The 26049-nt window shown below is 34.9% G+C and overlaps 4 protein-coding genes and 1 long non-coding RNA gene across 10 annotated transcripts in view; all 5 read right to left on the bottom strand.

Annotated features, from left to right (window-relative positions):
* Positions 1-762, bottom strand: part of LOC100253270 (uncharacterized) — a 5418-nt gene extending 4656 nt beyond the window's left edge. For both annotated transcript variants that reach the window (XM_019222250.2, XM_059739465.1), the window contains exons 1-3: positions 679-762; positions 326-388; positions 27-216 (exon numbers count right to left, since the gene is read on the bottom strand). In XM_019222250.2, coding sequence (XP_019077795.2) covers positions 27-216; positions 326-388; positions 679-733 — 308 coding nt within the window. In that variant the 5' untranslated portion in view covers positions 734-762. The remainder of the gene's footprint in view (positions 1-26; positions 217-325; positions 389-678) is intronic.
* The window catches only part of LOC100241278 (putative leucine-rich repeat receptor-like serine/threonine-protein kinase At2g19230), a 70444-nt gene that overhangs the window by 5858 nt on the left and 38537 nt on the right, over positions 1-26049 (bottom strand). The gene's annotated exons all lie outside the window — the stretch shown is intronic.
* LOC132254251 (putative leucine-rich repeat receptor-like protein kinase At2g19210) lies at positions 676-26049 on the bottom strand. 5 transcript variants are annotated; one of them, XM_059739468.1, is made up of 10 exons: positions 26022-26039; positions 25856-25941; positions 3387-3936; positions 2767-3248; positions 2272-2410; positions 2043-2114; positions 1777-1848; positions 1608-1688; positions 1252-1439; positions 676-1137 (listed from the first exon to the last, which is right to left on the bottom strand). In XM_059739468.1, the coding sequence occupies exons 2-10, from the start codon at positions 25923-25925 to the stop codon at positions 911-913; spliced, it is 1881 nt and encodes a 626-aa protein (XP_059595451.1). In that variant the 5' UTR covers positions 25926-25941; positions 26022-26039; the 3' UTR covers positions 676-910. The 5 variants fall into 5 exon arrangements, with proteins under 5 accessions (XP_059595451.1, XP_059595449.1, XP_059595450.1 ...); XM_059739466.1 differs by having other exon boundaries at positions 25856-26049; XM_059739467.1 differs by having other exon boundaries at positions 1252-1424; positions 25856-26048.
* On the bottom strand, positions 17395-22974 carry LOC132254328 (putative leucine-rich repeat receptor-like protein kinase At2g19210). The gene is made up of 12 exons (XM_059739727.1): positions 22887-22974; positions 22251-22791; positions 21691-22174; positions 20698-20769; positions 20532-20617; positions 20359-20439; positions 20120-20274; positions 19806-20029; positions 19593-19719; positions 19253-19321; positions 18982-19171; positions 17395-17931 (listed from the first exon to the last, which is right to left on the bottom strand). The coding sequence occupies exons 1-12, from the start codon at positions 22972-22974 to the stop codon at positions 17502-17504; spliced, it is 2547 nt and encodes an 848-aa protein (XP_059595710.1). The 3' UTR covers positions 17395-17501.
* On the bottom strand, positions 20359-21320 carry LOC132254342 (uncharacterized). Its single transcript, XR_009466633.1, has 3 exons — positions 20698-21320; positions 20532-20603; positions 20359-20439 (listed from the first exon to the last, which is right to left on the bottom strand). It is a non-coding gene; the product is annotated as an uncharacterized LOC132254342 (long non-coding RNA).

Raw genomic sequence — 26049 nt, 5'->3', positions numbered from 1 at the left:
TCAGTGAAATAACAAAGGGTACTTACTCGGGGTCGATGTACCCCGGTGTGCCAACAATTGCAGTTGATACATAGCTTCCACCTTCAGAGGGCATACTTCTAGACCACCCAAAAGCTGCAACTTTGGCTTGAATTTTTTCATTCAATAAGATATTTTCAGTTTTAACATCTCTATGGATTATGGGCGGATTGCAACCATCGTGTAAATATTCCAAAGCTACAATTCAAATTCCAATTCACTTAGTTCAGGAAAAAATAGTAGAAAAAGGAACTAGACAGGCATAAGAATTTTTTTTTTAAGTTAATCTGCTCATTAATTAGTGAACCTTGTGCCGTGTTAATTGCTATTCGAAGCCTTTGTTCCCAACTCAAGACAGTTTCTTTTTTGCCTGCATGCATGCATGATAAGTTAAATCTTTATTAGACTTCTGCATTTACTTGAAAATACCACAGAAATAATCAAAATGTAGCATAATAATAGTTTCAAATATTGAATTTAGCCGTTATTTTGGTACTATCTTAGAACGATTCTGCAGTTTTGTCAAAATGCATGGCTTTTGGACATGAATGCTGAAACTCAATCTATTTCTAACAAACCAAATTTTAACGGGGTATGGAAGGAATTAAAATAACCACATTAACCAGAAATCTCATTCGGTGCTACAATACAACTAGGTACCTGATAAATACTCTTTTAAGTTCCCCTTAGCCATATGCTCGTAAATGAGCACCATCCTTGAACCTTCATCACAGTATCCAATTAGAGAAACCAAGTTTTTATGATGAATTCTTGTCAACAGCCGAGCCTGTCATTCAAATCAACACAACCAACGACATTGAAATTGACTTTTCTTTTTGCTTGTGTCTAGCTACGTAGCTGAACACTAGCTATAGCCAGTTCAAAATTAGAATCACTTGAATGCAAGTACAGAGAAGCTTGCCTCAGTCTTGAATTGCTTAAACACTAGAACTGATGAAGGTGTCAGCATCTTGACTGCAACTTCAGTGCCATCACTTAAATGGCCAAGGTAAACTTCTGCTGATTCTCCTTGGTCAAGCAGCTTTTTGAAGTTGCCAGTGATTCTATTGACCTCAGAGTAACTAAGGCGGGGGTTCATTGAGTCCAATGCCATACCACCTTCATTAATTAGGTTGATTTACAACAATATCACAGCTAGTTAGAGCATTGTAAATGCAATCAGCATTGTCACAAGTTTTTTCTTAAAATACCCGAGAAGACAAAGAAGAATACCATGTTGTTGTCTCCTTTTAAATATCCACAAGGCTGCTACTTCACCTAATAAGAGGACTAGAACTGAAATAATGGATGCAACTAATGGAACAATAACATTATTACTGGACTTCTCTTTGTCCTCCTCTTCCTCACAAGAGTTTTTCTTACAAAGATTCAGATTTCCATCCAATCTACCATCAACAAAGCTAATATATGTCAGAGTGGCAGGAAAAACATATTTTATTTCAAAATAAAGGAAATAAAAATATGTCCAGGATTCTGAAAGAAAAGTTGGAACCGAGGACAGCTACTAAGAATAAAATGAATAACCACCAAGAAAACTTGAAATAAAGGTTAATTTTGAGCAACCAGACCTCAAAGACAGGGATCCATTTCTAGATTTTTCAATGAGAGCCAATGGAACTGATCCTGTGAGATTATTCCCTGACAAGTTCCTGCAAAAGAACACAGAATTTGGGCATCAGTTCCTTTTGCTGATTAATTAAGATAAAGCTTTGCAAAGAAAAGATTTTAAAAACTTACAGGGTCTTCAAGGAAGGCAGTTTAGATAGAAAGTTTGGCACTTCTCCAGTCAAACTATTGTAAGATAAATCTCTGTAATGAAAGGGTTGCTTTAGTAAGTAGCTGTACTTATTCAATATGCCATGGGAACGTGCATGCAAGTGGTCAATCCTTGACAGCATTGCCTCTAAAGCAAAAGAATAGGTGAAATTCTAGCCCATTACCATGAGCTTTTCTTAGCTACATACCAAGTGCCACCACTTCATATATGTATATATAGTACTTACAAAGATTTTAATGATGTGAGATTGGAGAATGAAGAATCTATCTTCCCAGTTAACTTGCTCCAAGAAAGGTTCCTGCTTACCAGTTAGAGTGACATTAGTATCTGGACATCTTTTCTATTTACTGAAGAGAAGCAAAATGTAATAACAGTTACAGTAATAATTAATTGAAATTATGTTTCTTCAAATCTGTTTTTTTTTTTTTTTTTTTTTTTTTGCTGCATAAACTCACAAAGAGACGGTGCTAGGGGAAAGGGGACTGTTGTCACTGCAGCTCAGGCCATTCCATGAGAACTCAATGGGAAGACATGGATCTCCTTGCCAGTTTTTCTTCACCTTGTAAACTGCCTTGATTTTCTTGATAGCATCAACTAGTTTTGATTTCCAAGAATAGACAAAGATGTAAGTGGATCATGTGTGGGCTTTTCAAATGTTACAAACCACAAAGAAAAGAAAAATACAGATAAAGAATCAGGAAGAATTATTTAGTATGGCAAATTTGGAAGTAAGAAATCAAATCAACAAATTCCAATCCTAAATCTAGTACATTCTCATGGAATCAGACAGAGATATAAACAGTCCCAGAACAAATCCAATCTGTCAAGAGGAGGTTTATCTGTTGCCTCCCACAATTTAAATAATCTTATTCATAGGCACTGGAGGGTGATCTAGACAAAGATCCTATTCTCTTTAAGTCCTTAAGAAATATGAGGACAAGGACACATACCATTGCTCTGGACAGTTGATGATTGAAACAACTGTTTTATCTCATAAATCTCCAAAGCATTGAGAATTGGTGGAAGAGTGGATCTGTGTGTCTTAAAAATTGAAAGCGATAGCTCAGATGATGCACTTATGGAATGTGCGCTAAATCCAGTATGTGGAACCAATCTTCCAGGAACAATAGGTTCAGGACTCCAGAACCAACCATTAAGTGATACATACAATTCTCTCAACTGGTTGGATTGGAGCTCCTCAACCTCAGCAAAGTGCGTGTATACATAGAACTGTCGAGTAGAATTGTCCAGATTCCAGTGGAATTCCAAGGGATATCTTTCATCAGCAGGGGTTACAGCAGTTGCCATGACCTTGGATGGAGGTTTAAAGTGGTTATCACTTAAAGTATCACTACTATAGGATGCGCTCACTGATTTCCAATAAGGCCGGCTGAATGGTTCCCAAATGCGATCAAAAGCGTCATCTTTGTATCTGGTGAGAATTATATAATTTGTTAGTTTAAGTCATTTAGAAATACACAAGCTTAAGGTGAAAGAAATTAAGGAAATTAAGTAGTGAATATTGGGTGATAGGTGATAATGTTAGTGACCTACTCACAGCATGCCTCACCTGACTGTCTGACGTGTTGAACCAATATCAAGCCTCTTAAAGAGTATCAATGATCCAGATTGAGTTGAATAAATGGAATTATTCAGTTGTCTCAACTCTAATGCCGATATGAAAGGTGACCCAGAACCAGTGTTCACTAGGCAGACATCTATGTGACCTGTTCTTGGGACATGTATAATTTCCTTCCTGACAATATCATATGAATGGTTGAATTTCACAGCATCCCATTCATTAACACCCAGATATAGTTTGAACTCTGGAAGTTGATTCTTGGAGTCATAGTTCCCATACATGAAGGAAGCTCTGATCAAGTACTTATTATCTTTGCCTTGTTGTGGTTGAAGAGTGTAACAATTCTTGGTTCCTTCTGGAAAGCTTCTCACAGTCATAAGCTGCTGATCTGGAGTTCCAAACCTGGATCTGTGTTCTATGGAAACATCATAATTTATCCCAGTGTCTATGAATTCTGAGTCTGACATGTAATATATTTCAGTTGCGGCACCAAAATAGCTGGAACCCGGATTTATCCCACAATCGATGCTTATGAAGCCTACAAAATTTCAAACTCTCCTTGTCAAGTCAATAAGTAGTATGCTCATGTGAGATATGAGTACATGAGAGCGGCAGATCAATGTAAAATCTAGCTTGTATTGAATGTTAACTAAAATATCATACCCAATGTTAATATAACTAATTCACTTAAATTTTCTAGTAAGAAATACAAAAATAAGATCCTACTGATATAATAATTTTGAATTTTTTTTATAGGGAAACAAAACTATTATTAACAGGGCCAACCAAATATATGAAAGGGCACAAATTGATGATAAAATGAGGAAGAACAAGAAAAAAAAAATTGTTGACCCCTAATTTTGTCATTGGTAGCATAACACGCATATACCATATGTGCTCATATCTCATGCATTTGTTTTGATGAGTATTGGTCATGTTTTTCAAGAGCTTCCACACATCCAAAATGTGTACTATTTAGTGTGTAAAGATTGGCTCAGGGATTCCCATGCAACATGCAAAATTTGACGGTGTCAAATAGTGAGACACACTACCAAAATCCATATCTAAACTTTGACATCAGCTACTAGATAGCACCCAAGCCAATACCAAATGCAATTTCTGAGGTCCCTTATCAAAATTTTAATATCAGTCATCAGTCATTTCGAAATTGATACCAGGAAATAGAAATCAAAATTTTGATTTGTCCTAGAATTCCACATGTTTCATGCAATTCTTCCTCTCAACTACAAGTTTTTCTAGGATCTTCTTCAGTTGTACCACGGGATTGTAAAGGAACACATGGATTAAGCTCAAGTTATTCTCTTACATGTGTTGGTGATGAAAGTAAAGAGAACAGAGGATTAAGCAAGCGAAGAGGGTTTGAGGAGAACAAGATTGCTGTGAGGGGTTCAGCTGGCAAAGTCAGCATCATCCTTTGGTATAACTTCTCATTTCCTTCATTATCCGTATTTAACATACTTTCTTGACTGAAATTCCTTTTTTTTTTTATTGAGTAAAGCAAAAGTATATTATAAACAAAAAAAGGACAAAATAGCATTCCAAAGTACACAGGAGGTATACAACAAATGCTTAAAAGCACAAAAAAAGGACGAGGACAAACAAAAACTACATCCTCCTCAACAAGAACCCACCCAATCCACAAAATCTACAACTGAAGAAGGGCCAGAAAATAAAAATAACCAAGACCAATCCTATAGATTACAAAGGAAAGCAAGTTCTAGTCCTTGAACAGATTGTTCCTCATTCTCGAAAGCTCTTCTATTTCTTTCCTTCCAAGGAGCAGCCCACCACACCTTTTTCCGCCTTTGACTGACAAAAGAGCCATGCCATCCTAGAAGTGTGTCTCTAATAGAAGAAGGAAGTGTCCAAAGCACGCCAAAAAAGAACACTAGATTCCAATGGTCCCTTCCTCTTCAAGACAACGAAAACATCTATTTGCTAAAGGCCACCCTCTCCTCTTTAAACAATCCAAAGTTAACACCTTCGCCCAAGAAGCCTCTCAAGCAAAGAAACTAACCTTGGAGGGTACCCACAAATTCCAAATCACACTAGCAGGAAAGGGCACAGAACTTTCAGTCTCCAAGGTCAAATATAAGGCTTTAGCAGAAAACTTCCCATATTTCGATCTTGACCAAATCACTTTATCTTCTTAATCCTTACACGTCCTCCTCCTTTGCAAACTCAAGAGAAAATGTTCCACCAAATCCAATTCCCAATCATTAAGAGCCCTAATAAAGCGAGGGGCCCAACACCCCGTTCAACTGTTGAGTGCCAAACATCCACCACCTAATCCTCCTTAAGATTAGCAATAGCATAAAAAGCAAAGTACACAATGCCACATCACCATACTACTTATCCTTCCAAAATTTCACCCTCCACCCACTACCAACCGAGAAGACAACTCTATTAGATATTAGCTCCCATTCCTTTCTAATGGTTTTTCATAATCCTACCATGTAACTTCCTCTCACCACCTTAGATCGCCACCCTCCCTCTTCCACCCCATACTTGCCACTTATAATTTGCTTCCGCAAATCTCCCTTATCCTCTGCAAACTGCCAGCTCCATTTACTTAGAAGGGCTTTGTTAAGCTTAGCAAGATTCTTTACCCCCAATCCACCCCTACTCTTATCTGTACAAACAACAGACCACCCTACTAAGTGCGGCTTTTGCTCTAGTGCTCCTCCTCTCCAAAGGCAATTCCTTTGAATCTATTCCAACCTCATCATAACTGTCCTTGGAATATAGAACAAGGACATGAGTATATCGGCATGCTAGAAAGAGTGTTTCAAATAAAGGAACACCTCCCACCCTTGGATAAGTACCATCTTCTCCAAATGGCCTGCTTCCTTCGAAACCTCTCCTCCACCTCATCCCATACTACCATAGACTTCAAAGGGGCCCCAAGGCGAAAACCCACATAAGACGATGGAAGTATTCCCACCTTGCATCCAAACTCAAGGGCTACCTCTTCTACATTCTCCACTCTTCCCATCGGAATTAACTCGCTTTTTTCCAAGTTAATGCTATGCCCCGAGATGGCCTCAAACCACATAAATAACCAAGGTAAGTCAACTGGTCTTGATTCGGTTTGGACAACACTAACGTATCATCGACAAACAAAAGGTGGAAAATAACCACTCCATCTCCACATCTTCCATTCACCCTCCAACCTGGCAAAAAACCACCATCCTTAGCCTTTTTGAGCAAACAGCTTGAAGAGGCCACCCACCAAACTGATAGGCCTAAAGCCCTTAAGGTCTTCAGCGCCCCCTTTCTTAGGGAATAAGACCAAAAAAGTAGCATTCAAACTCTTCATGAAACAGCCCCTTTCATTAGAATCCCCATCACCTCTTCCTTCACAAAATCCCAACTGAGCTGCCTAAAAGTCATAGGAAAGCCATCAGGACCTGGTGCTTTGATCTGAAAGGGCTGTGAACACCTCCTCCTCAGAGAAAAGGACCTCCAGATATGCTGCATCTTGATTCCCTAACACCTCAAAAGAAAGCCCATTGACAATAGGCCTCCATGTGTCTAAGACAAAAGAACCTGAAAAGCCTGAACCACCCCCTCCTTAATCTCTCTCTCCTCTGTAGCCCAACTCCCATTAATTGTAATCTTTGCTAACTGATTCCTTCTCCTGTGAACATTAGCCATTTTATGGAAAAAGCTAGTGTTTCTATCTCCTTCCTTCAGCCACAACTCTCTTGACTTCTGCCTCCACAAGGTTTCCTCGTGAAGGGACCAGTTCTTGTACTCTTCCCTTGCCAGATTCCTAGCATTCTGCTCCTCCCCAGTCAACACTCTGGATGCTTCCTCAGAATCCCACAAAGCCTCCTAATTTAGAGTCCTGTCCTTACCAGACGAGACATTGCCAAAGACCTCTGTTGAGGTCCTACAACCTCTTTGTTCCAAACCTTCAACTTAGCCTTCAAAGCTTTCAATTTTTCTGTCAGAATGTAGCTGTAAGAACCGCTGAAACTGAAACCCGACCACCAAGACTGCAATAAATCTTTGAAACCTTCCACCTTCAACCACATGATCTCAAACCTAAACGAGGAAGGGCCACTTCTCAAATCTCCCCCATCTAGCAGAATAGGAAAGTGGTCAGAAACAGGTCTAAGCAAGATGCTTTGGACCACCCCACTGAAATAGGTAATCCACACCTCTGACACCAAGAATCGATCCAATCCAGACTGGGATTGATTATTTAACCCTCCCCTCCAATTGAACGAACCCCCCTGTAGAGGCAGATCTTTCATTTCTAGGTCATCAATGACCTTTGAAAATCTTCTCATTTCCCCCACGACTGACTGCCTCTGCTTTTCTCCCTTGGGAATCTCACTAAAGTTAAAGTCCCCACCAATACACCAAGAGTCACCCCAAAACCCCCTGATGCCCCCAATTCTCCCCAAAAGTCTTCTCTAAACCTCCTTACCGTAGGGCCATACACCCCAGTAAAAATCCAAGTAAATCCATCCTCACAATTTTTGAAACAGCAGGATATCGAAAATTATCCTTTTTCCATACCCACCTACTCAAGCACCCTACTGTCCCAAAAAACCAAAACTCCCCTGCTGCAGCCCGAGAATTCAAAGCACCCCACTCTAAAACTCTTCCCACTCCAGGACTTCGCACAGTACCCATAGACATGTCTTGAATCTTGGTTTCTTAAAGATAAACCAAATCCACTCTCTGGGACTTGATTAAGGCCTTAATAACTTCCCTTTTATCACTGTCATTAACCCCCCTCACATCCCAAGAGAGAACTTTTAGCTTCATTTATCCACTACAACCAGAATCCCCCCCTCTTTAGATCGACTATTCCCCCAACCTGTTCTGTTATAATTGTCAGAACATTCTAACTTCCTCAACTCCCTTTCGAACCTAGACTTGATCCTCTTTTTCCAGTCTGCTCCTTTTTTGGTTCAGCTTTTTAAGCAAAGCCAAAATTTCCTTCTCAAAACCTGTTGTTGGCATACCCAATAATTTTCTGAACTGTGCAAGACAACTCATGGACCAACACTCTGATGACTCCCCCTCCCCCTCGATATGATCACTAATCAAAGTCAAAGCCCTTTCGTCCCAGGTCCCTGTTACATCCTGTTCCTCTTCTTCAACAGACCGAGACTCCATTATCCTCCTATCTGCCGAAATCTTCCTCAGGGGTGCTGAAAATCCACTCCTTTCTTCTCCATCGAGTCGCCACAACACACCGCAGCCTCTTCCCCATCAAATCCTCGACCCAAAGCAGAAGGAAAAGAAGAAGAGGAAACCCGCAACCCCAAAAAGTCCCAAGGACAAGGAGAAGAGGGGTGAGTCAGAATAACTGGTCACCTCCGCCAAGAGAGCCTCGTCTGTGGCCTCTGACGGCGCGACACTGTAGAAACCCCTAATTCCATCGGATGACTCTTAGCCACGGGGACAAAATCTTCTTCATCTCTCCACTTGTCACGATCGCTCTCTACTGCGGAGGAGCAAGCGGAGGCTCGAAAGCCGGAGCTTTCCGTACCAGCCTCATCCCCTTCAGAAGGCCTAACGATTCCTCCACCTCCCCTCGTCAGAACGAGAATACCAAGTCCCTCTTGGGCTCCCCCCCTTTTAATTACTAAAGGGCTCTCCTCTCCTTAGTAGAACGGCCCATGTCCAATTGGGCCACAACTCCCCTGCATCACTAGGCCCATCAGCCTCTAAGTCCTCTTTGCCAGAACGAAAACTGACTCGGCCCAAACGGAGAAGCCCACTTCTCCAAATTCTCCCACTACACCGCCTCCTAACTCTGACACCTCAGCAGAGCTCGTAGTAGGGCCAGTTACTCTGCCCTTACTTACCCTGTTCCTCCTGCCTTCGGGGAGCGACACGCAACCCCTTCCCAGCTGCTCCATCGGCTTCTCCAGAGACACTCTCACAATGGCGCGTGAGGTTCCCTCATCGTCTTCTCCAGCCATCCCTGCAACCACTTCCATCACCTTTCGGAATAGAAAAAGTGGAAGAGCCCACTACTACTTCTAACAATCCCGCCCATAAGTGCAGCGGGAGTCCCAGAATTCGCACCCAAGCTTCCTTAGGTGCCACACCATTACGACAGCACCCTACCTCAGGTTTCCACCTCTCCAAATGCAAAACGTTCTCCTTGCCAACACCCTCTCAGCCTCGTACCTATCCTCAAAATCAACCCCTTTTCAGAGACCACACACGACACGCCCAGCGTCTCAACTCAACCAACTCTGGAACAGAGTTGGGAGTCTCCACAAAACTCCCAACCAAGCAATGTATTTCTATTCTCTCACGCACTAAAGAGAAAATCATTTAAAAATTCAGCATCTATAAATATCGGCTAAAACATTTAAAAATGAAAACATGGAAAATCTATTAACAGAAACAAGAAAGAAAATAACAGTTTGTTCGACAATTGTTTTTAAAAATAGTATTTTGTTTTTCAGAATAAAAAAAATAAGGAAAACATGTTTCATAATTTTTGAAAACATTTCTTAAAAACTGTTTTTTAAAACAGTTATCAAACAGGTGAGCGTCTCTTTAAAGGAAAGTTCCTCGGAGCTAGTCCTGGAGATACAGAGTGCATATGAGAGATCCAGGGGAGGGAGAGGGCAAGAAATCATGAGATGTGAGAGAGATATGCGTACCGGATTGATCCTGGCCACGAACCATAGCAGTAAAAGCTAAATATCCAGAAAGAACAATTAACAATTCCATCGGTCTCCTTGTTTGCCTCCTCAGCAATGAAGGGGAGCCTCGATCACCCAGTTCTCAAGAGTCGATACAAGTCTATATGTCCATCGATCACCCATTTCCAACCCAGTTCTCAAGAGTCAATACTGTTGGGGATAAATGTATGCCCAAGATCCAATCTATCATGTAATCAACTTTAGTTTTAATAAGGTATTAATTCTTTATTTCATTATCATATCTGTTTAAAATAGTTTATATGATAAGGTCCTTGATTAAAATTTGAAAATTGTTATCATGATAGAGATTATGATAATGAGAAGCAATTCTTTTAATAATTTTAATCTAAACTGTTCTTGATCATAGGATTATTGTCAACAGGACATCAATAATCCAGATAGATCAATATATATGTGATGGTCTTTATTGGATAAAGATTGATATATCTCATTTGTTAAATTACATATATAGATGATGCACATGTAGATGTGATCATTGAACTGACTCAACTGAGAATTTCTAATGGTTATCTTTACCTTAAATTGTCAATAGGAATTTCTCAAGAAGAAATATAATAGTTTTCTTTGACATGAGATTATCAAAGTAATTAACAAGTTATTTATTATATTTTAATCCCGGACACCTAATGCCTTAGGGCACTAGTTGAATGGATATTGGATATAATTAAATACTTGTAGAATTAATGATTAATCAAGAAGGAATCCATCAACTCTTGGTAATGAGTTTGAGCTCTATGATAAAAATAAGACCTTGGCCAAGGGCAATTGAATGAATGAAGAAATGAGTTTCTTAAGTCATTCACTAAATAAATAATGTGTTGACTTATTAGAGTTTGACAGTAATACCATACTCTAGAGTTAGCCCAGAGCTGTAAATGATGGAAGGAAATATTACATTATTCTTCTACCGGTTCTTGAAAGTAAAAGATATTACTTCATACTATCTGGACGTTAAGGAGTGTTGCTAGACGCCTACCTTAATTAGTAAATTGATTTTATTAATTTACTACCAGCTTAGTAATGAACCTACGGGGTCACACACAAACGAGTGTTTTAATCTTTGCAAAGAGCTATTTATTATTATTTGATAATTAAATTAGAGAATTTAATTTTAATCAAATAAATAAATATGTTCTATGTGGAATATTATTATATTCTTTGCTAGCACCAAGAATATAATTAATATATAGATAAAAAATATATATATATATTTTTCTTTGGACGTGGAAGTTAGTCCACGAGAATGTTTGCTAAACATTTGCAAATATATGGGTACATGCAGCAACTTACAGGAGGGATGTGGGTTTTGTTTTTAACTTACAAGACTTAGTCAAAGTGTTTTTCAAATGCTATTGAAAATAGCAAAAGAAAAACAAATGGACCAATAGAATCTCTTAGTAGCCCAAAAAAGGAGGACACGATAGAGATAGATTAAGTGATAAAATCAAAAAAATCAAATTAGTTGAGTTATCTTATCACTTAAAACAGAAGTTGTATCGGATATGCTATATAGCATATATACACAATCTGAATAAAGATCGATCTATCTTTATCCTCCTTGTTTTTACGCCAAAGAAATACAAAGTGTTGTTCTATTTTTTTTAAAGTTCCGCATATCAAAGGGTTGATAGCAAAGATTAATTTCGGTGTGGATACACGTAGAGTCTTCATACAATTGGAGAAAATTTTATGCTTGAAGAACTGACATCCAGGTTATTATTTTAAATTTTTGATAGCTGCAGTATATATTTTGAATGCAAAATAGATCAATTTTCTGCTGTATATGTTATAAATTTATTTTATAACCTTTCAAATACAAGTCTATATCTCCATTGCTCACATTTCCAACCCAATTCTCAAGAGTCAATACAAGTCTATATCTCCATTACTCACCCATTTCCACTTGCAGATACCTGTCCACGACAACGCGTTGGGTGTCTTAATCACGAGAAACTACTTAGTTATTAGAAGATTTTTAATTAGAAATCAAGTTTCTGAAATTACTCTATATATATAAATATTGCAAAGACAGTATCAAACTGCAAACTAAAACAAGCGACAATTCGCCCAACTTAGAGATATTACTAAAGAATGTAGGTATGTCCACTGGTTCAAACTATTGGCTGACTCTGGTAACACTTAACCGAGTCCGACTCGGTTAGGAATACATTAAACTTGATTGAATCGTTCGAGTTACCAAGAGAAATCATTTTATCCCTTTCAAATTTTAAGCACAAATTTCATAAAAAGTCCTATAATATAAGTAAAATAATAACAAAAATAATACGAATAAAATATTTATCAAAATTAAAAATATTGGAGTTCAATCTCAAATATGATATTATTTACAAAAGAATATTTTCTATATGATTCCTTAATTTTGATCACAACTTGAAGAACGTCAATAACGTTTTTTTGATTTCAAATATCAATCGAGGGTAATAAGTGGCTTATTTTTAAATAAATTCGTTTAATGACGAAAAACGTGTGTAACCGTTCTTTTTCCATTTATCTAACTTGAAGGGAGATTTGATAAAGATTTTTTTTTTTTGTTATGAAGTTCTTTTTCTCGTACAGAGTCGCCTCTGAATTTTCTCTTTCGGATTTTTTTTTCTTTTGATTTTTCTGATTTCTCAATGTCTAATTTCTGAATTTCCCCCTTCTTGAAAGAAGAGACCTATATTGACAAAATCGCTGCGTGCTGGCTTCTCAGCTCTCTACTTCTGATCCTTGTGGTGTCATTGTGTGGGCGTGCGGAGGCATCTGCCCACCTCTCTCCCTCTGTTGTTGCCGAACTGAGGTGCACTGCCAATGCCCTATCTCGCCGTTGTGGGCAACCGTTGGAATTTTGAAACAATGAATGAAATTAAAAAAAAAAAAACATTTATCTCAACCTTAAATTTTAAAAAATAAATAAAAATTTTAAATTGTATAAATATCTTCTCATTCTCATTTGTAATTTTTATAATTTTCATTCACCTCCTATTTAATTTTAAAAAAGAGATATTTGATTAAATTATAATGGATTATTAAGTATATTTAACATGAAACCAAAGAAAAATAAGTAAAATTTATGCTTTTAAAATTTTATTTTTTAAATATATTAATTCAAAAATTATTTTTAAATTATATGACTTTTCAAAAATACGATTTTAATATTTAAATTAAAATTATATTTTAGAAAAATAACTTTGATTTAATGTATAAAAAATATCATAAATTTAAATTTTGTTTTGAAATTATAAAATTTTTAAAAACATTTTTTAATTGCATGATCTATTTTAGATTTAATTTCATTTACTTTTGTTGAGGTTTTATTTTTTAAATCAGAATATTACTTTATATATGAATAGATGGAATCACACATCAATTTAAGATAACGTATTAACAGATTTGATAAAGAAATTATTTTATATGATAATTGTAATATATATGTTGTATTATTTATATGTTAAATTATTATTACCAATATATTAAAACCATTTATTTTATCATTATATATATATATATATATATATATATATATATATATATATATATATATATATATATATATATATGTATGTATATATATTATTTAATTAACTATGTTTTGATAGATAAATATATTTTTTATGGTTAATTTGTTTTTTTTAAATATTATAATTATTTAATCCTCAACTCCTAGGATAGATGAAAGACTCTTAGGTAGGATTCAAACCTATGACAACAAATAAAGAGTATGATAAAATGAATGGCAAGGAGTTAGAAAATCATAAGATAAGATATTTGATATGCTCTTAAAATTGCTAGATTTTTTGTTTTTTTTTTTCTAAATCCCTACTTTGAGGATAGCAAAAGCCCGAAATACTGAGATGTATATATGCGTTCTTCTTTGAATTAATAAATAATGTTAGAAGACTTGATGATTGACTTGTGCTAAAGGCTAGAATTAATAGTTTATCTTTACCACCTTAGTCACAGTAGTCATTGCCATATATTTTCCAAGTAATTGTACTTCTAATTCCTAGAGGATTTTGAATTTAAAAATAAAAAATTGAACTCTCTTTGTTTGGTAATATCCCATATATTTTTAGAGTAATTTGTACTTCTAATTCCAAGAGGATTTTGAATTTTAAAATAAATTAAAAATTAAACTTTCTTTCTTTGGTCATAATTCCATTTGCACATGCTTAACCATTCAGTGGAAGAAGATGGTTATTAGGTGTGAAGGATTTAGCGCAAATATTACATGGATATAATATTTTTACTCAAATTAATGATTTATCATAACACCAAAAGTCATTATGTTTGGGAACGATTCTCAATTTCTTTCTTTTTTTTTTTTTAAAAAAAAAAAAAAGAAATATGAAAATATAAATTATTGTCATTTGATCCCGGGTTTTTGAAAATTGTTTAAAAAATATGGTGTTTTTCAAGAATATATTTTAATTATACTACTAATGACTTAAATTCAAATTTCGACATATACTTATTCAATGCCTAAATATTTTCTTATCAAAGACCCATAGCTTTACAAAATTTTGGAGAGAAAAATAATATTTTGAGTTTTTTTTTTTGTGAAAATGGTAATTAATTCTTTATTTTTAAAATTTATATATTTTATTTTATTAGTAACCCTTTTTAATAAGGTGATGTTAGTAATTATTTAATACATAAATTTTGTGTTATTGAAATCCAATATATGAATTGAAGATTGAAAATTCATCAAAATTTCATGGATATCCTATCATTGACTTAGTCTTCCCTTTAAGAGTCTTTCATTAAAAATTCATGGATTTAACATCATTGACTTGAGCTTGCCTTAAATCTTCTCAATTACAACCATGACATAATGCCGAGGAAATTATCAACAATTGTACTTTGTGACTTGAATAAGTCAATTTTGAGGTGATTTTGTATTTCAATTTGTGTTTTAAAAGTGCTTTAAAATTAATAATAGGAAATTTTATATTTACAAAAAGCATATTGTTAGGATTCTAGCTATACTAATATGAAATTGTGTCTCTAAGTGATTTATTTTCTTAGGTAATTGTTGAGGTGTAATCATGGGAATAGGGTGATTGGAGTGGATGATTGTTTTGTTTCTATATTGTTGCTATCATTAGAGATATCATTGTTAGGTTTGGTGGATGATTGATTTCCTTCTATATCATCTATGTAAGACTTGTTAAATTTATCATTTATAGCCGAAACCGGCTCTTATTCTACCAAGTGCCTCATTTCCATCTCATAACTTTTTCCTTTCATAACTAATAATACTTATAAAAATATTTTTAATAGTTTTTCTTATTCTACAAGAAATCTAATTAGAAAATGTTTTATATAATATTTTTCTTCAAAAAAGAAATATATTAATTAGGAATTTGAGATACTTTCCAATACAATCATCATATAATAAGCCCTTCAAATATATAAAATATAACAAAGATTCAATACCAAAAAAATAACAAGTCATCTAATTTAAGCACAATTCTTACAAGAACCAACCTTAATGTACGTACCATGTCATAAACTATAACATAAGCATTCACACCCATATCACTTGCATTATACATGACTTAGGTGTATTAGGAATTGTACAAAGGATACAAGTCATGAATTCTTTGTAAAATGATAAGTTGTTTAAACTTGGTTTATGGATTTGGACAATTTTGTATAAACTATAGTGCATTACCCCTTAATTAGATGGATGACTTATCTTGATTGTCAAGATGAGTTTTCCATGATGAGTACATTAGTGTGTATGGTAGACAAGACCTATAATGAATCATGACATAAGACTATCGACTATCATAATTTACCAAGCTACTATACTACATGAACGCTCAACATTTAGAAGATATTAAGTTTATGCCAAAATCAATAGGGAACTTTGACCTATGGGTGAGAACCTAGTGTTGTAACGTATTTTTATGGATTGGATCACTGTTAATAAAAGTTGGTGGTAATATGTATTCTTAATAGAGACACTATGATAACTGATGAGATTAAGACAATGTATCTCTTTAGGTGATCCAAAGGATATGTGATAAGGAAAACTATGATCATAATATTTTCTTTAGTGGAAATTTGACATATGCTCATTTGAGTTAGGGTAGGAGTTTAACCATAGCTGATCTTTGAAACAGATGCCCGTCATGTTTGTTCCCAGCGGAGTTGGGGCCACCGGCGGATTCCCGTCGAAGTTAGGGTTTCCTGCCGCCTGGTTCGATTGCACTATCGACGTCACGCCATTTCGTTCTTCTTGTCTTCGGGTACCTCCGTTGAGAAACAGGTTTTAGATGGCTTTAAATATGTTTGTTTATTATTTTTTATTTGAAGTTAAAATAAAATGTTAAAAACTAAAAAAAAATAATATTGTAGAAGAATTTTGACCCTTTTATTCTGGTTGATAGAAAAATACATAATAATTACACGTACATTTGTATGGACTTTTATGTGATATGTTTGACGAGTTTTGGGTCAAAATGGCCATGAATATAAAAAAAAATAAAAAATAAAAAATTACATATAACCACTTTATGAAACTTATATTCAAATTAGCCTCTTTTGGCGTCACCTAAAAGTTATGTCATAAAAATATATTTTTTTTCAAAATTTAATTAAAACTTCAATTGACAACTGAGACTTTGTTTTAGAACTGAAGTCGCAGTTACCAACTGAGGTTTCAGTTGTTGAATTAAAATAGTAGTTCTCAATTGAGACTTTATTTTTTAACTAAAGTTTCAATTGACAATTGAAACTTCATTTTTTGAACTAAAATCTCAATTATCAACCAAGGTTTCAGTTATTTATTTATTTTTTACTTTAAAATTTAATTAAAAACTATTAAATTATAATTTATTATTAAAATTAAAAATATATATATTTTAATAATAAATTACTTATATCTAAGTTTAAGAATCTAGTATTACTTCCACAAATATAAAGATAATAAATATTTTATTTATTAATAAATTAATAATCTTAAAATAATATATTTATATAACATATAAATAAGATATAAAATTGGTTGACACTTGAGTTTATTTGATGGGCATTAATATTTGCTCCATCCACTTTCGCTGTTCTGCTTGAATTTTGATAGCTTTTGAATACTATCGTTAAAAACTATAATTCAAGTTATAAAGATATTTCGTAAATACAAGTATAGTTTTATTTTTATCTTATAATTAACAACCAGACTGCACTAACAAGTTCTACAAATATAAGAAAATTTTGGGGTAGGATCAGTGTTGCAGACTACAGTAATCCCAAACCCTGGTTTCAACTATTTTAATTAAAGTACAAATATTGATAGAACCCAAGAAATGTTTCAGAAAAATTTTCAACAATCTTAATTTTCCAGAGACCAATGTCCATATAAACTTCACTATCTTGCATGAGGCATTGAGACGTCGAGCTCAACAGCAAACAGATCAATGGAATTAGCACTTGATGCTGTATCTTGATATGTTCTAGACTGTGAAGCACTTTTGTTGCGGTGCATTTCCATCTGCAGACACTCCTTCAGGTCCGCAACCACTTGACTCATTGTTGGCCTTTGTATGGAGCTTCTGGGCACACATGCCATTGCTGTCTCTACAAGTTTCCAGGCGGAGTTGGGGTTGAAATCTCCATTTAGCCTAGAGTCTACAATGCTTCTTATTTCCCCTCCTGCAAGCCTGGGACTGAGCCAGTCAACTAAGTGTGTGTTCTCATGGCCTGGTATGATTGCAGGGTGGCCAGTGACCAGCTCCAACAGGACTATCCCAAAGGCGTAAACATCGCTTTTCTCATTCAGATTGTTCGATATGTAGTACCTACATTAGATCAATTAAGTTGAAGATCCCCAGTTGTTAAATCAAGAAAGGCAAGGATATTAATCCAGCCATACACTTGGACAAAAATAAAAAGAGATAATATTTTAGTATGTGACTCATATTTGAGTGAAAGACATATGAAGAAAAATGGGCAAATGTTGGAACAAAACGGAGTGGAGCGGCGGTATTTGTCATTCAGGCTTGTACTTTTATTTTTGTGGGTAAACGATAGGTTGGGGGAGTGTGAGGGGCGCACAAGTATTTTTGGAATTTCATTACTAAAGGTTAGTATATATACCCTTTTATGTAACCTTAATTTGATATATAGTAAAAATCATCTTTCCCTATTCCCGTGGACATAGGCAATTAGTCGAACCACGTTTAATATGCATGTTCTTCTTTCTCGTTTTCTTATTTTCTGCCATTAATCGTTGCACGGATTCCAACAGATAAATTTTTAAGACCTCTAACTCATTACTCAAGAATCTAATAATTAAAAGAGGGTGAAAGAGTTATATCAGTGAAATCTCTCACTTCTCTCAATTACAACCGCCTGCACACAATTTTTCTCTTTAAAACAAAACCCTAATTCATAGAAGGGTTAAATATAGTTCCTTGACACGTTCCACATTAGGGTTCATTGTTTGTTCAAGAGGGCCGTTGTGAGCCAGGCTTCTATGAGCCACCCAGCTTGTGCATGAGGCACGATGGCGGGCAAGGCTCTTGGTGCCTCCTGATTGAGAATGGAGTGGTAGGCTCGGGCCTGCTCCAGGCTTGAGGGAGTTGTAGGGGCAAACTCATCACTCAATAAATAAATAAAAATTATTCTAAGGATGCACTCCCTTAAACTCCACAAGCTAACCAGATAGTTCAATTCCTGTGAGCTTAGTAAGGATCTCGATTCCCACAAGCTCAACAAGGAGCTTGATTCCTACGAGCTTGGTGGGAGCTCAACTCTCAATGCCTTCGTGTAGTATAAAAACATTAATTTAGACTTCACAATCCAACACCCAGAGTTCATAGAGATTGTTACTGTTGTAGAAGACTTACTCAGGATCGAGGTAGCCGGGTGTGCCAGCAACTTGAGTTGATACAATAGTTCTACTCTCTGATGGCATGAATCTGGACAGCCCAAAATCAGCCACTTTTGCTTGCAATTTTCCATCCAACAAAATGTTGGAAGTCTTAACATCTCTGTGGATTATTGGTGGTTTGCAACCTTCATGTAAATATTCAAATGCTGCAATTCGATCCTCCACTTCTGTTAGTTATTTAGATGAGGAAAAATCCATGTTCAGAAAGAAGTTTAATGCTTGCTAACCTTGTGCTGCATCAACTGCTATTTGAAGCCTTTGTTCCCAACTCAAGACCGGAGTGTCCTTTCCTGCACCTATAACAGAAAAATTACATACAAAATCAGAATTGATGGAACAATTACTCCCTCTCATATAGATATTGTCTGTTCTGGTCCCAAAAACTTTTACGATTTTATATCTATATAACTACATAGGAAGACAACATAAGAAGGCAAAAGAAATTCAATTCATACCGGACAAATGTCCTCGCAAGTTTCCATTAGCCATATACTCATATACAATATATATATATATATAACTCCATAGGAAGACAACATAAGAAGGCAAAAGAAATTCAATTCATACCTGACAAATGTTCTCGCAAGTTTCCATTAGCCATATACTCATACACAATCCCCTTGTATCGTCCTTCATTACAGTATCCAATTAGGGGAGCCAAGTTCCGATGATGAACTTTTGTCAACAGCTGAGCCTGTAATGCAAATGGGTTTACTCAGATCCAAGCCAAATTGGAAAATTTCCTATAATTTTTCATAGATGATGAAGATATGCGCTTGCCTCTGAGCGGAACTCCTTAAACCCTTGAGCTGATTGTTCTGATAGCATCTTCACAGCAACTTGAGTGCCATCGTTCAAGTAGCCACCGTAAACTGATCCAAATCCTCCTTTCCCAAGTACTTTTTGGAAGTTGTTGGTAATGTTTACAAGTTCAGAATATGTAAATTGCAGATTCTTTGACTCCAATCTTCCATCTTCTTCATAATTGGCTTTGGATTCAAGGACTATGCACAGAGATAAAACAATTGTTATATAACTAAACAAGCATTTTTTGATGATCATTCCAAAATCATTTCTTAAATAGATATCAATACCTTGCCGTTGTTGTCGTCTTCTTTTTAAGCCCCACAAGATGAGGAATGCGATCAGAAGCACTAAAACTACAGCAATAGATGCAATTACAGGTATAACGACACTCTTCTTGTTGTTGCATGAGGCCATTACACAAAGATTTGGATTGCCATCCACGCTAGCACCAAATGGAAAATTTTAGCAACATTCAACTGAATCAAGATGGTCTAAAACTTGAATTTGGTCGGTTTGTCAAGCAAACCTCAAAGAGAGGGATCCATTTTTGGATCTTTGGATAAGAAGTGATGGAACTGAACCTGTGAATTCATTTCCTGATAAGTTTCTGCAAAGCCACATAGGATTCAGTCCCCTTCTCTATATGTTTGCCAAAAAAATACTTACATTATGTCGAAAAAATGAATCTCATTAACTTACAGGGTCTTCAATAGAGGCAGTTGGCTGAGAAAATCTGGCACTTCTCCAGTTAGACTATTGTTTGATAAATCTCTGTAATGAAATAACTAGTACAGTTAGAGAAAGTGTTGAAAAATGGAGTTCACAGATGTTATATTTGATTTTCATTGTATTACTTTATACTTACAAGTACTGTAAGGATTCGAGATTGGACAGTGAAGAGTCTATTTTCCCGGACAACCCACTTGAAGACAGGTCCCTAGACACAGATTAGAATGATATTCATTAAGAAGAAAATTCAATAATTCACATTAGTCCATCAAATTAGCTTGTTTTTCCAGGTAGAAAACTCAGAGAGAGATGATCCTGGGGGAATTGTAACCATTGTAGCTGCACTCAAGGCCATCCCACAAGTGCTTTTTTGGAGCACAAGGATCACCTTGCCAGTTCCTCTTCACTCCATACACTGACTTTACGTTCCTGATAGCTTCAACTACAATTCTAAAAATGTAAGACAAATTCTCTTTCATATGAAAACAACTAAAAGGAATACTAAAGGCATAAATCATTAGTATTGGTTGATATCAATACTGGTTGAGATGATATCTCACATAGAGAAAAAAAAAGTTTATGATGTTATATATGTATGAACTTTTTTAACCATATACACGTGTTTTAAAGTCATGAAAGTTCCTTTAAAAGCCAACAGTATCTACATGATTGGAAACATACTAATATATAAATGGTATTAGAGCTAATTCTTTTCAAAGCACAATATCTACACAATTAGAAGCATACTATTATAAGTGGTATTAGAGTTAATCATCGACTCTATATATATAAGCTCATTTTAACTATGTACACGTGTTTTTACAGTCATGAGGGTCCAGGGACCCAAAGTGGAAGCCACAAGGACCCAAGGACCTAGGGCCAAAGTACTCGTGAGGGCCTATAGACCTAGAATGGCAACCATGAGGGTCCAAGGGGCCCTAGGCTCCTCTTAACCACACATTATATATATGTATGAGCTCTTTTTAATTATATAGATGTGTTTTAAAATCATGATGGTATAAAGCAAACAATATCTACATGAAGTATGAGACCAAAGCACACAATATCTACAAAATTAAAAACGGGTTATTACAATTGAGTTATAGTTCAAATATGTATAAAAAGTTACAAACTCACCATCACTTTGTTCAGTTGGTGACTGAAGGAACTCCTTCACCCAATAAAGCTCCACGGCATTGAGAATTGGTGGAAACTTGGAATCATTTGCCTGAACTAACGAAAGCTCTAGGGAAGTTCCACTTACCGTATATTGGCTATACACAGTCACAGGACTGAGGTACTGGACAGACATAGGCCCGTACCAGAAATCCCCATTCAGTAATATAGTAAAATTCCTATATCCACCATCTCCAAGCTCCTCAACCTCAGCAAAATGCATATACACATAAAATTGCTTAGTAGCATCGTCTGGATCATACTGCAGTTCCAAGGATCTGCTTCCATTTTTAGGCGTAACTGCTGTCGTCATCACTCTTGGTGGTAGGATAAAAGGATTGGCGCTCAACAGGTCACTGGCATACCTCAAGCTCACTAATTCCCAACTAGAAGAGGTATATGGCTTCCATATGCGATCGTAGTCATCATCCTTAAACCTATCCAAGAAGTTATATTAAATTTTTATGAGTTTAATCAACTAAATATTCATTGTTAGCGCCAAAATGGCCTCACCTGATTGTATCATTGCTCGTGGAACCGATATCAAGCCTCGTGGCGAGGACTAATGAAGCAGACTGAGTTTTATATATGGTACTATTCAGCAGCCTTAGCTCCAAAGCTGAAATGAAAGGTGTTCCCAAGCCAGTATTCACCAGACAAACATGCGAATAATTGGTTTCCTGAACATGTATGATCTCCTTGACTACAACATCACTTGAATTCTCCAATTTCACCGAGTCCCATTCATCCGCGTTGAGATACAGTCCGAATTCAGGGGCCTGATTTTTGGAGTCATAGTTGCCATACATGAAGACAGACCTGATCAAATACTTGTTGCCTTGGACAAGTTTGAAGGTGTAACAATTTTTGAGTCCTTCTGGAAAAGCTCGAACACTGGACAAGTACTTGGGAAGATTTTCAGACTCCAAATCTGGAGATATGCTCTTATTTGTTCCGGTATCGATGAACTGAGCGTCAGAGGTGTAGAGGATGCTGGTTGTGGCATCGTTATAGTCTGTGCCCTCAGCCATGCCACAGTCAATGCTTATGAACCCTAAAGATTTGGAATTCAATGAAGCTTAATCATAATCTTTTTTTCATACTATTTTAGTGATAAATTGTGGAAAAAAAAATACAAAAAGACGATACCTGATTGATCTTGCCCATGAACCAGATGAGTATTAAGAGCTAAACAACCAATAAAGAACAGTAACATCTCCATTAATCCGACCCCCATTTCAATAGAAAAAGAAAGTTTCTACAATGTTATGTAAGAAATTAAAGAGATCAGAGACCTCTACCAACTTCTTCATATAGAAAACTCCACATAATCTACAGACTTGGAACCTTTAACAATTTTCTAGCTAGTTTCCTAGTGACTTTAATTCTTAGCTATTTTGTTAATTCTTAGAAGTCAACTACATGGGTTTCTTTCATAATCAATCATGAAGCTTTCATTCAATTCATTTGGTTTCTGACTTTTTTTCATTTTTTGTGTCGACAATTTCATAATTTGTACGAGTGTAGCTCTCTATTTTGTCAACTACACCAATTTTCAACTTTTGTCACATAAATTCAAAAATAAACACTACAAGTTGTTAGAAAAAAAAAAAAAACAAAAAAGAGAAAAATTGACTTCTAGTTTTTACACTGAACTGATGTTTATAATTTCCAATTTCAATGTTTCCTTTGCTGTCATTTAACTTATTTTTTGGCATGACCTGAAGATTTGACCAATATTGAACTAGGATTTTTATGATCACTTGGCTGATAAATGTGGGTTCTAAGTTTTTGTTCATTTTATTGACTTTTATATCTAGTATTTAATTAGAGATGGTTGACTTCTAAATTTTCTATCAAACTAATATTGTTAATTCACGAAAAACATGCAAAGTTATACACAAATGAGAAAAGTTTAACCGTAAACCTTCCTATATGAAAAGAGGGTGGTCCATGATGAATAGGTGTAGCCTTTGAAAAGTCCATAAGAAATCAATAAATCACTTTTTAATTCACGATCGAATGATAGCTTTGGGTTTTGCTGTGGAATGCAGTTGATTTTTTCATAGTCAACTAGGGAGTTTCTACCTAGAAGATGCGGGATTTGATTACATGGAGGATAAAGGTTCGACGAACATCCCTCTTTGACTTATGTTGATGCATTTGGAGGGCATGTAATGATTAATTTTTTAACAAAAAAGATATTAGATCAAAAGTTGAAAAAAAAAAAAAATCCTTTGATGCATTATAACCAAACCTTCAATAAGGTCCCTCTAGGGATAGCTAATGATATATTATTTGAATATCATATAAATCGAGGTGAAATTTAGGAACGATTGTCATGTATATAGGTATATTTTTAGAATAGGGAGATGTGAAGGCAAAGAAGGCAACTAGAGGTGTACAATGTGGTCTTTTGGGGTAATAGTGGCATAGAGATACAATAGAAGTAGATGTTTATTCAATTTATTGTCATTTTAAAAGCAATAACATAAAGTGTCAATACTTTGTGTCATGTACTAGAGGAAAGTTCCCCATGTTTTTAATTCAAATTTTAGATGCATATATCACAATACCTTCAATCCTCTGCCACCCTAAATGGAATAATTTAAAAATAAATAAATAAATAAAATCAACTAATTTTGAGTATTAGATCATAAGTACAAAAAAAAAATTGAATTAAAAAATTTAGGGAAAAAAATTTATATTTAAACATTAATATAGCTATTGCTAAACTCCTGACCAAATTCATTAATATCCTTGCACCTTCGTTTCTTGAAAAATGTGATAGTTATAGTCAAGAATAATATATGAACAATTCATGCATTTGGGAAACAATAATATCTTTAGCTATTATTTATTTTTCTATTTATAGTGCTTAGACTTTTAAAAACAAATTTACACAATCAACATCAAAGAATTCATCATATTTTTTAAGACATTTTATATTAAAAGAAAATTAGGGATGACAATAAGATAGATCACCTCCATCTTGATTATGTCTCATTTATATAAACATGTGTTCATTCTTGTCGTAATAAAAAATTTAAATGGGGTAGGATATGGAATGGAAATGAGAATTTCTCGTGCTCTCTTCACCCCACCCTCTTGTTTTAATTTTTTTTAATTATATTAAAAATAAATATATTTTATAAATAAATATTGTAATTATTATAACTTATTTTATTTGAGAAGTAGATTTTTTTTTTATTTGGTATGTGTTAAAAAGGAAAAAAAATAAAATAAAAAATAAATTAAACTATTTTAAAATTTAATTTTATATATATATATATATATATATATATATATATATATATATATATATATATAAGATAAGGCAGGATTTATGGTTGTTAATGGCAATAAAAAAAGAAAACTAGATCAACGAAAATCCCTATGAGGATAAGACAAGACAATACCCAAATTCGTCCTCAACCATTCTTGACTCGTTTATCTTCATGCCAAACCTATTTTATTAGGATCAAATGAGGCAAGGTGGGTAGAAAAAAAAACTCGTTCTATTATCATCCTTAAAAATAGTAACTAACATTAACTTAATTAATTTATTTTTCATGTTATTTTCAAGTTTTCCAAATGGAGATTTATACTTATTATTTAGTTTATTTATTTGTAATTTAATATAGTTATTTGTAATTAAACATGTCCAACGAAACAAACAAACTTTAAACTAGAGTAAAACAAGCTTGAGAAAGAACAATACGAAGAATAAAATATGTACTAACAAATTGCTTAAAGTTTAAGATTTGGATGAACTAAAATGTTATAGTATGACCCATTGAAAGATAAAAATAACCCACAAACCATCAAAAAAATTTAAAAGCAAATCTCAAAAAAAAAAAGTGATAAATATTGCAATAATCTCCATTGTCATGAAAGGGCTCTGCCATGGTAGAGGATCTTGCAATTAAAATTTAGCGTCTATTAGTATCAGCTAAAACAATTAAAGGAAAAAGGAAAATCTATTTACAGAAACAAAAAGGAAAATAATGTCTATTCCAAGAAAAGGAACTAATCCTGGAGATACACAGTACAGTATATGAGAGATCTGGGAGAGAGAGATGGCAGGGAACCATGAGATTTGAGAGAGATATGCGCACCTGATTGATCCTGGCCATCAACCGTAGCAGTGAGAGCTAAAAATCCAGCAAGAACAACTAACATTTCCATTGGTCTCCTCGTTTTCCTTACCAGCATTAGTGACTGGAATTAAGAAATATAAATTATTTTACCCAGAAAACTTGGAAAATAGTTAAGCTTTCCCACCTCAGTCACCGTGCAAGGTCAAGTCGCC

The sequence above is a fragment of the Vitis vinifera genome, chromosome 9, assembly GCF_030704535.1.
Source record: "Vitis vinifera cultivar Pinot Noir 40024 chromosome 9, ASM3070453v1".
NCBI classification, from domain to species: domain Eukaryota; kingdom Viridiplantae; phylum Streptophyta; class Magnoliopsida; order Vitales; family Vitaceae; genus Vitis; species Vitis vinifera.
The sequence above is the reverse complement of the archived record's forward strand: the minus strand, read 5'-3'. Positions and strand labels throughout refer to the sequence as shown.

Bases quoted from the DNA above. Each gene is read 5' to 3' on its own strand.
- LOC132254328 (XM_059739727.1), bottom strand. From the start codon at position 22,974: ATGGGGGTCGGATTAATGGAGATGTTACTGTTCTTTATTGGTTGTTTA. The intron at 19,720-19,805 runs GCAAGCGCATAT...TTTGCATTACAG, and splicing joins TTAAGGAGTTCCGCTCAGAG to GCTCAGCTGTTGACAAAAGT. The intron at 19,172-19,252 runs GTTAGCAAGCAT...ATCGAATTGCAG, and splicing joins AGCAGTTGATGCAGCACAAG to CATTTGAATATTTACATGAA.
- LOC132254251 (XM_059739466.1), bottom strand. From the start codon at position 25,952: ATGCTGGTAAGGAAAACGAGGAGACCAATGGAAATGTTAGTTGTTCTT. The intron at 2,115-2,271 runs GTGAGTTTATGC...ACTGGTAAGCAG, and splicing joins TCCCCTAGCACCGTCTCTTT to GAACCTTTCTTGGAGCAAGT. The intron at 1,849-2,042 runs GTAAGTACTATA...CTTTCATTACAG, and splicing joins CTCACATCATTAAAATCTTT to AGATTTATCTTACAATAGTT.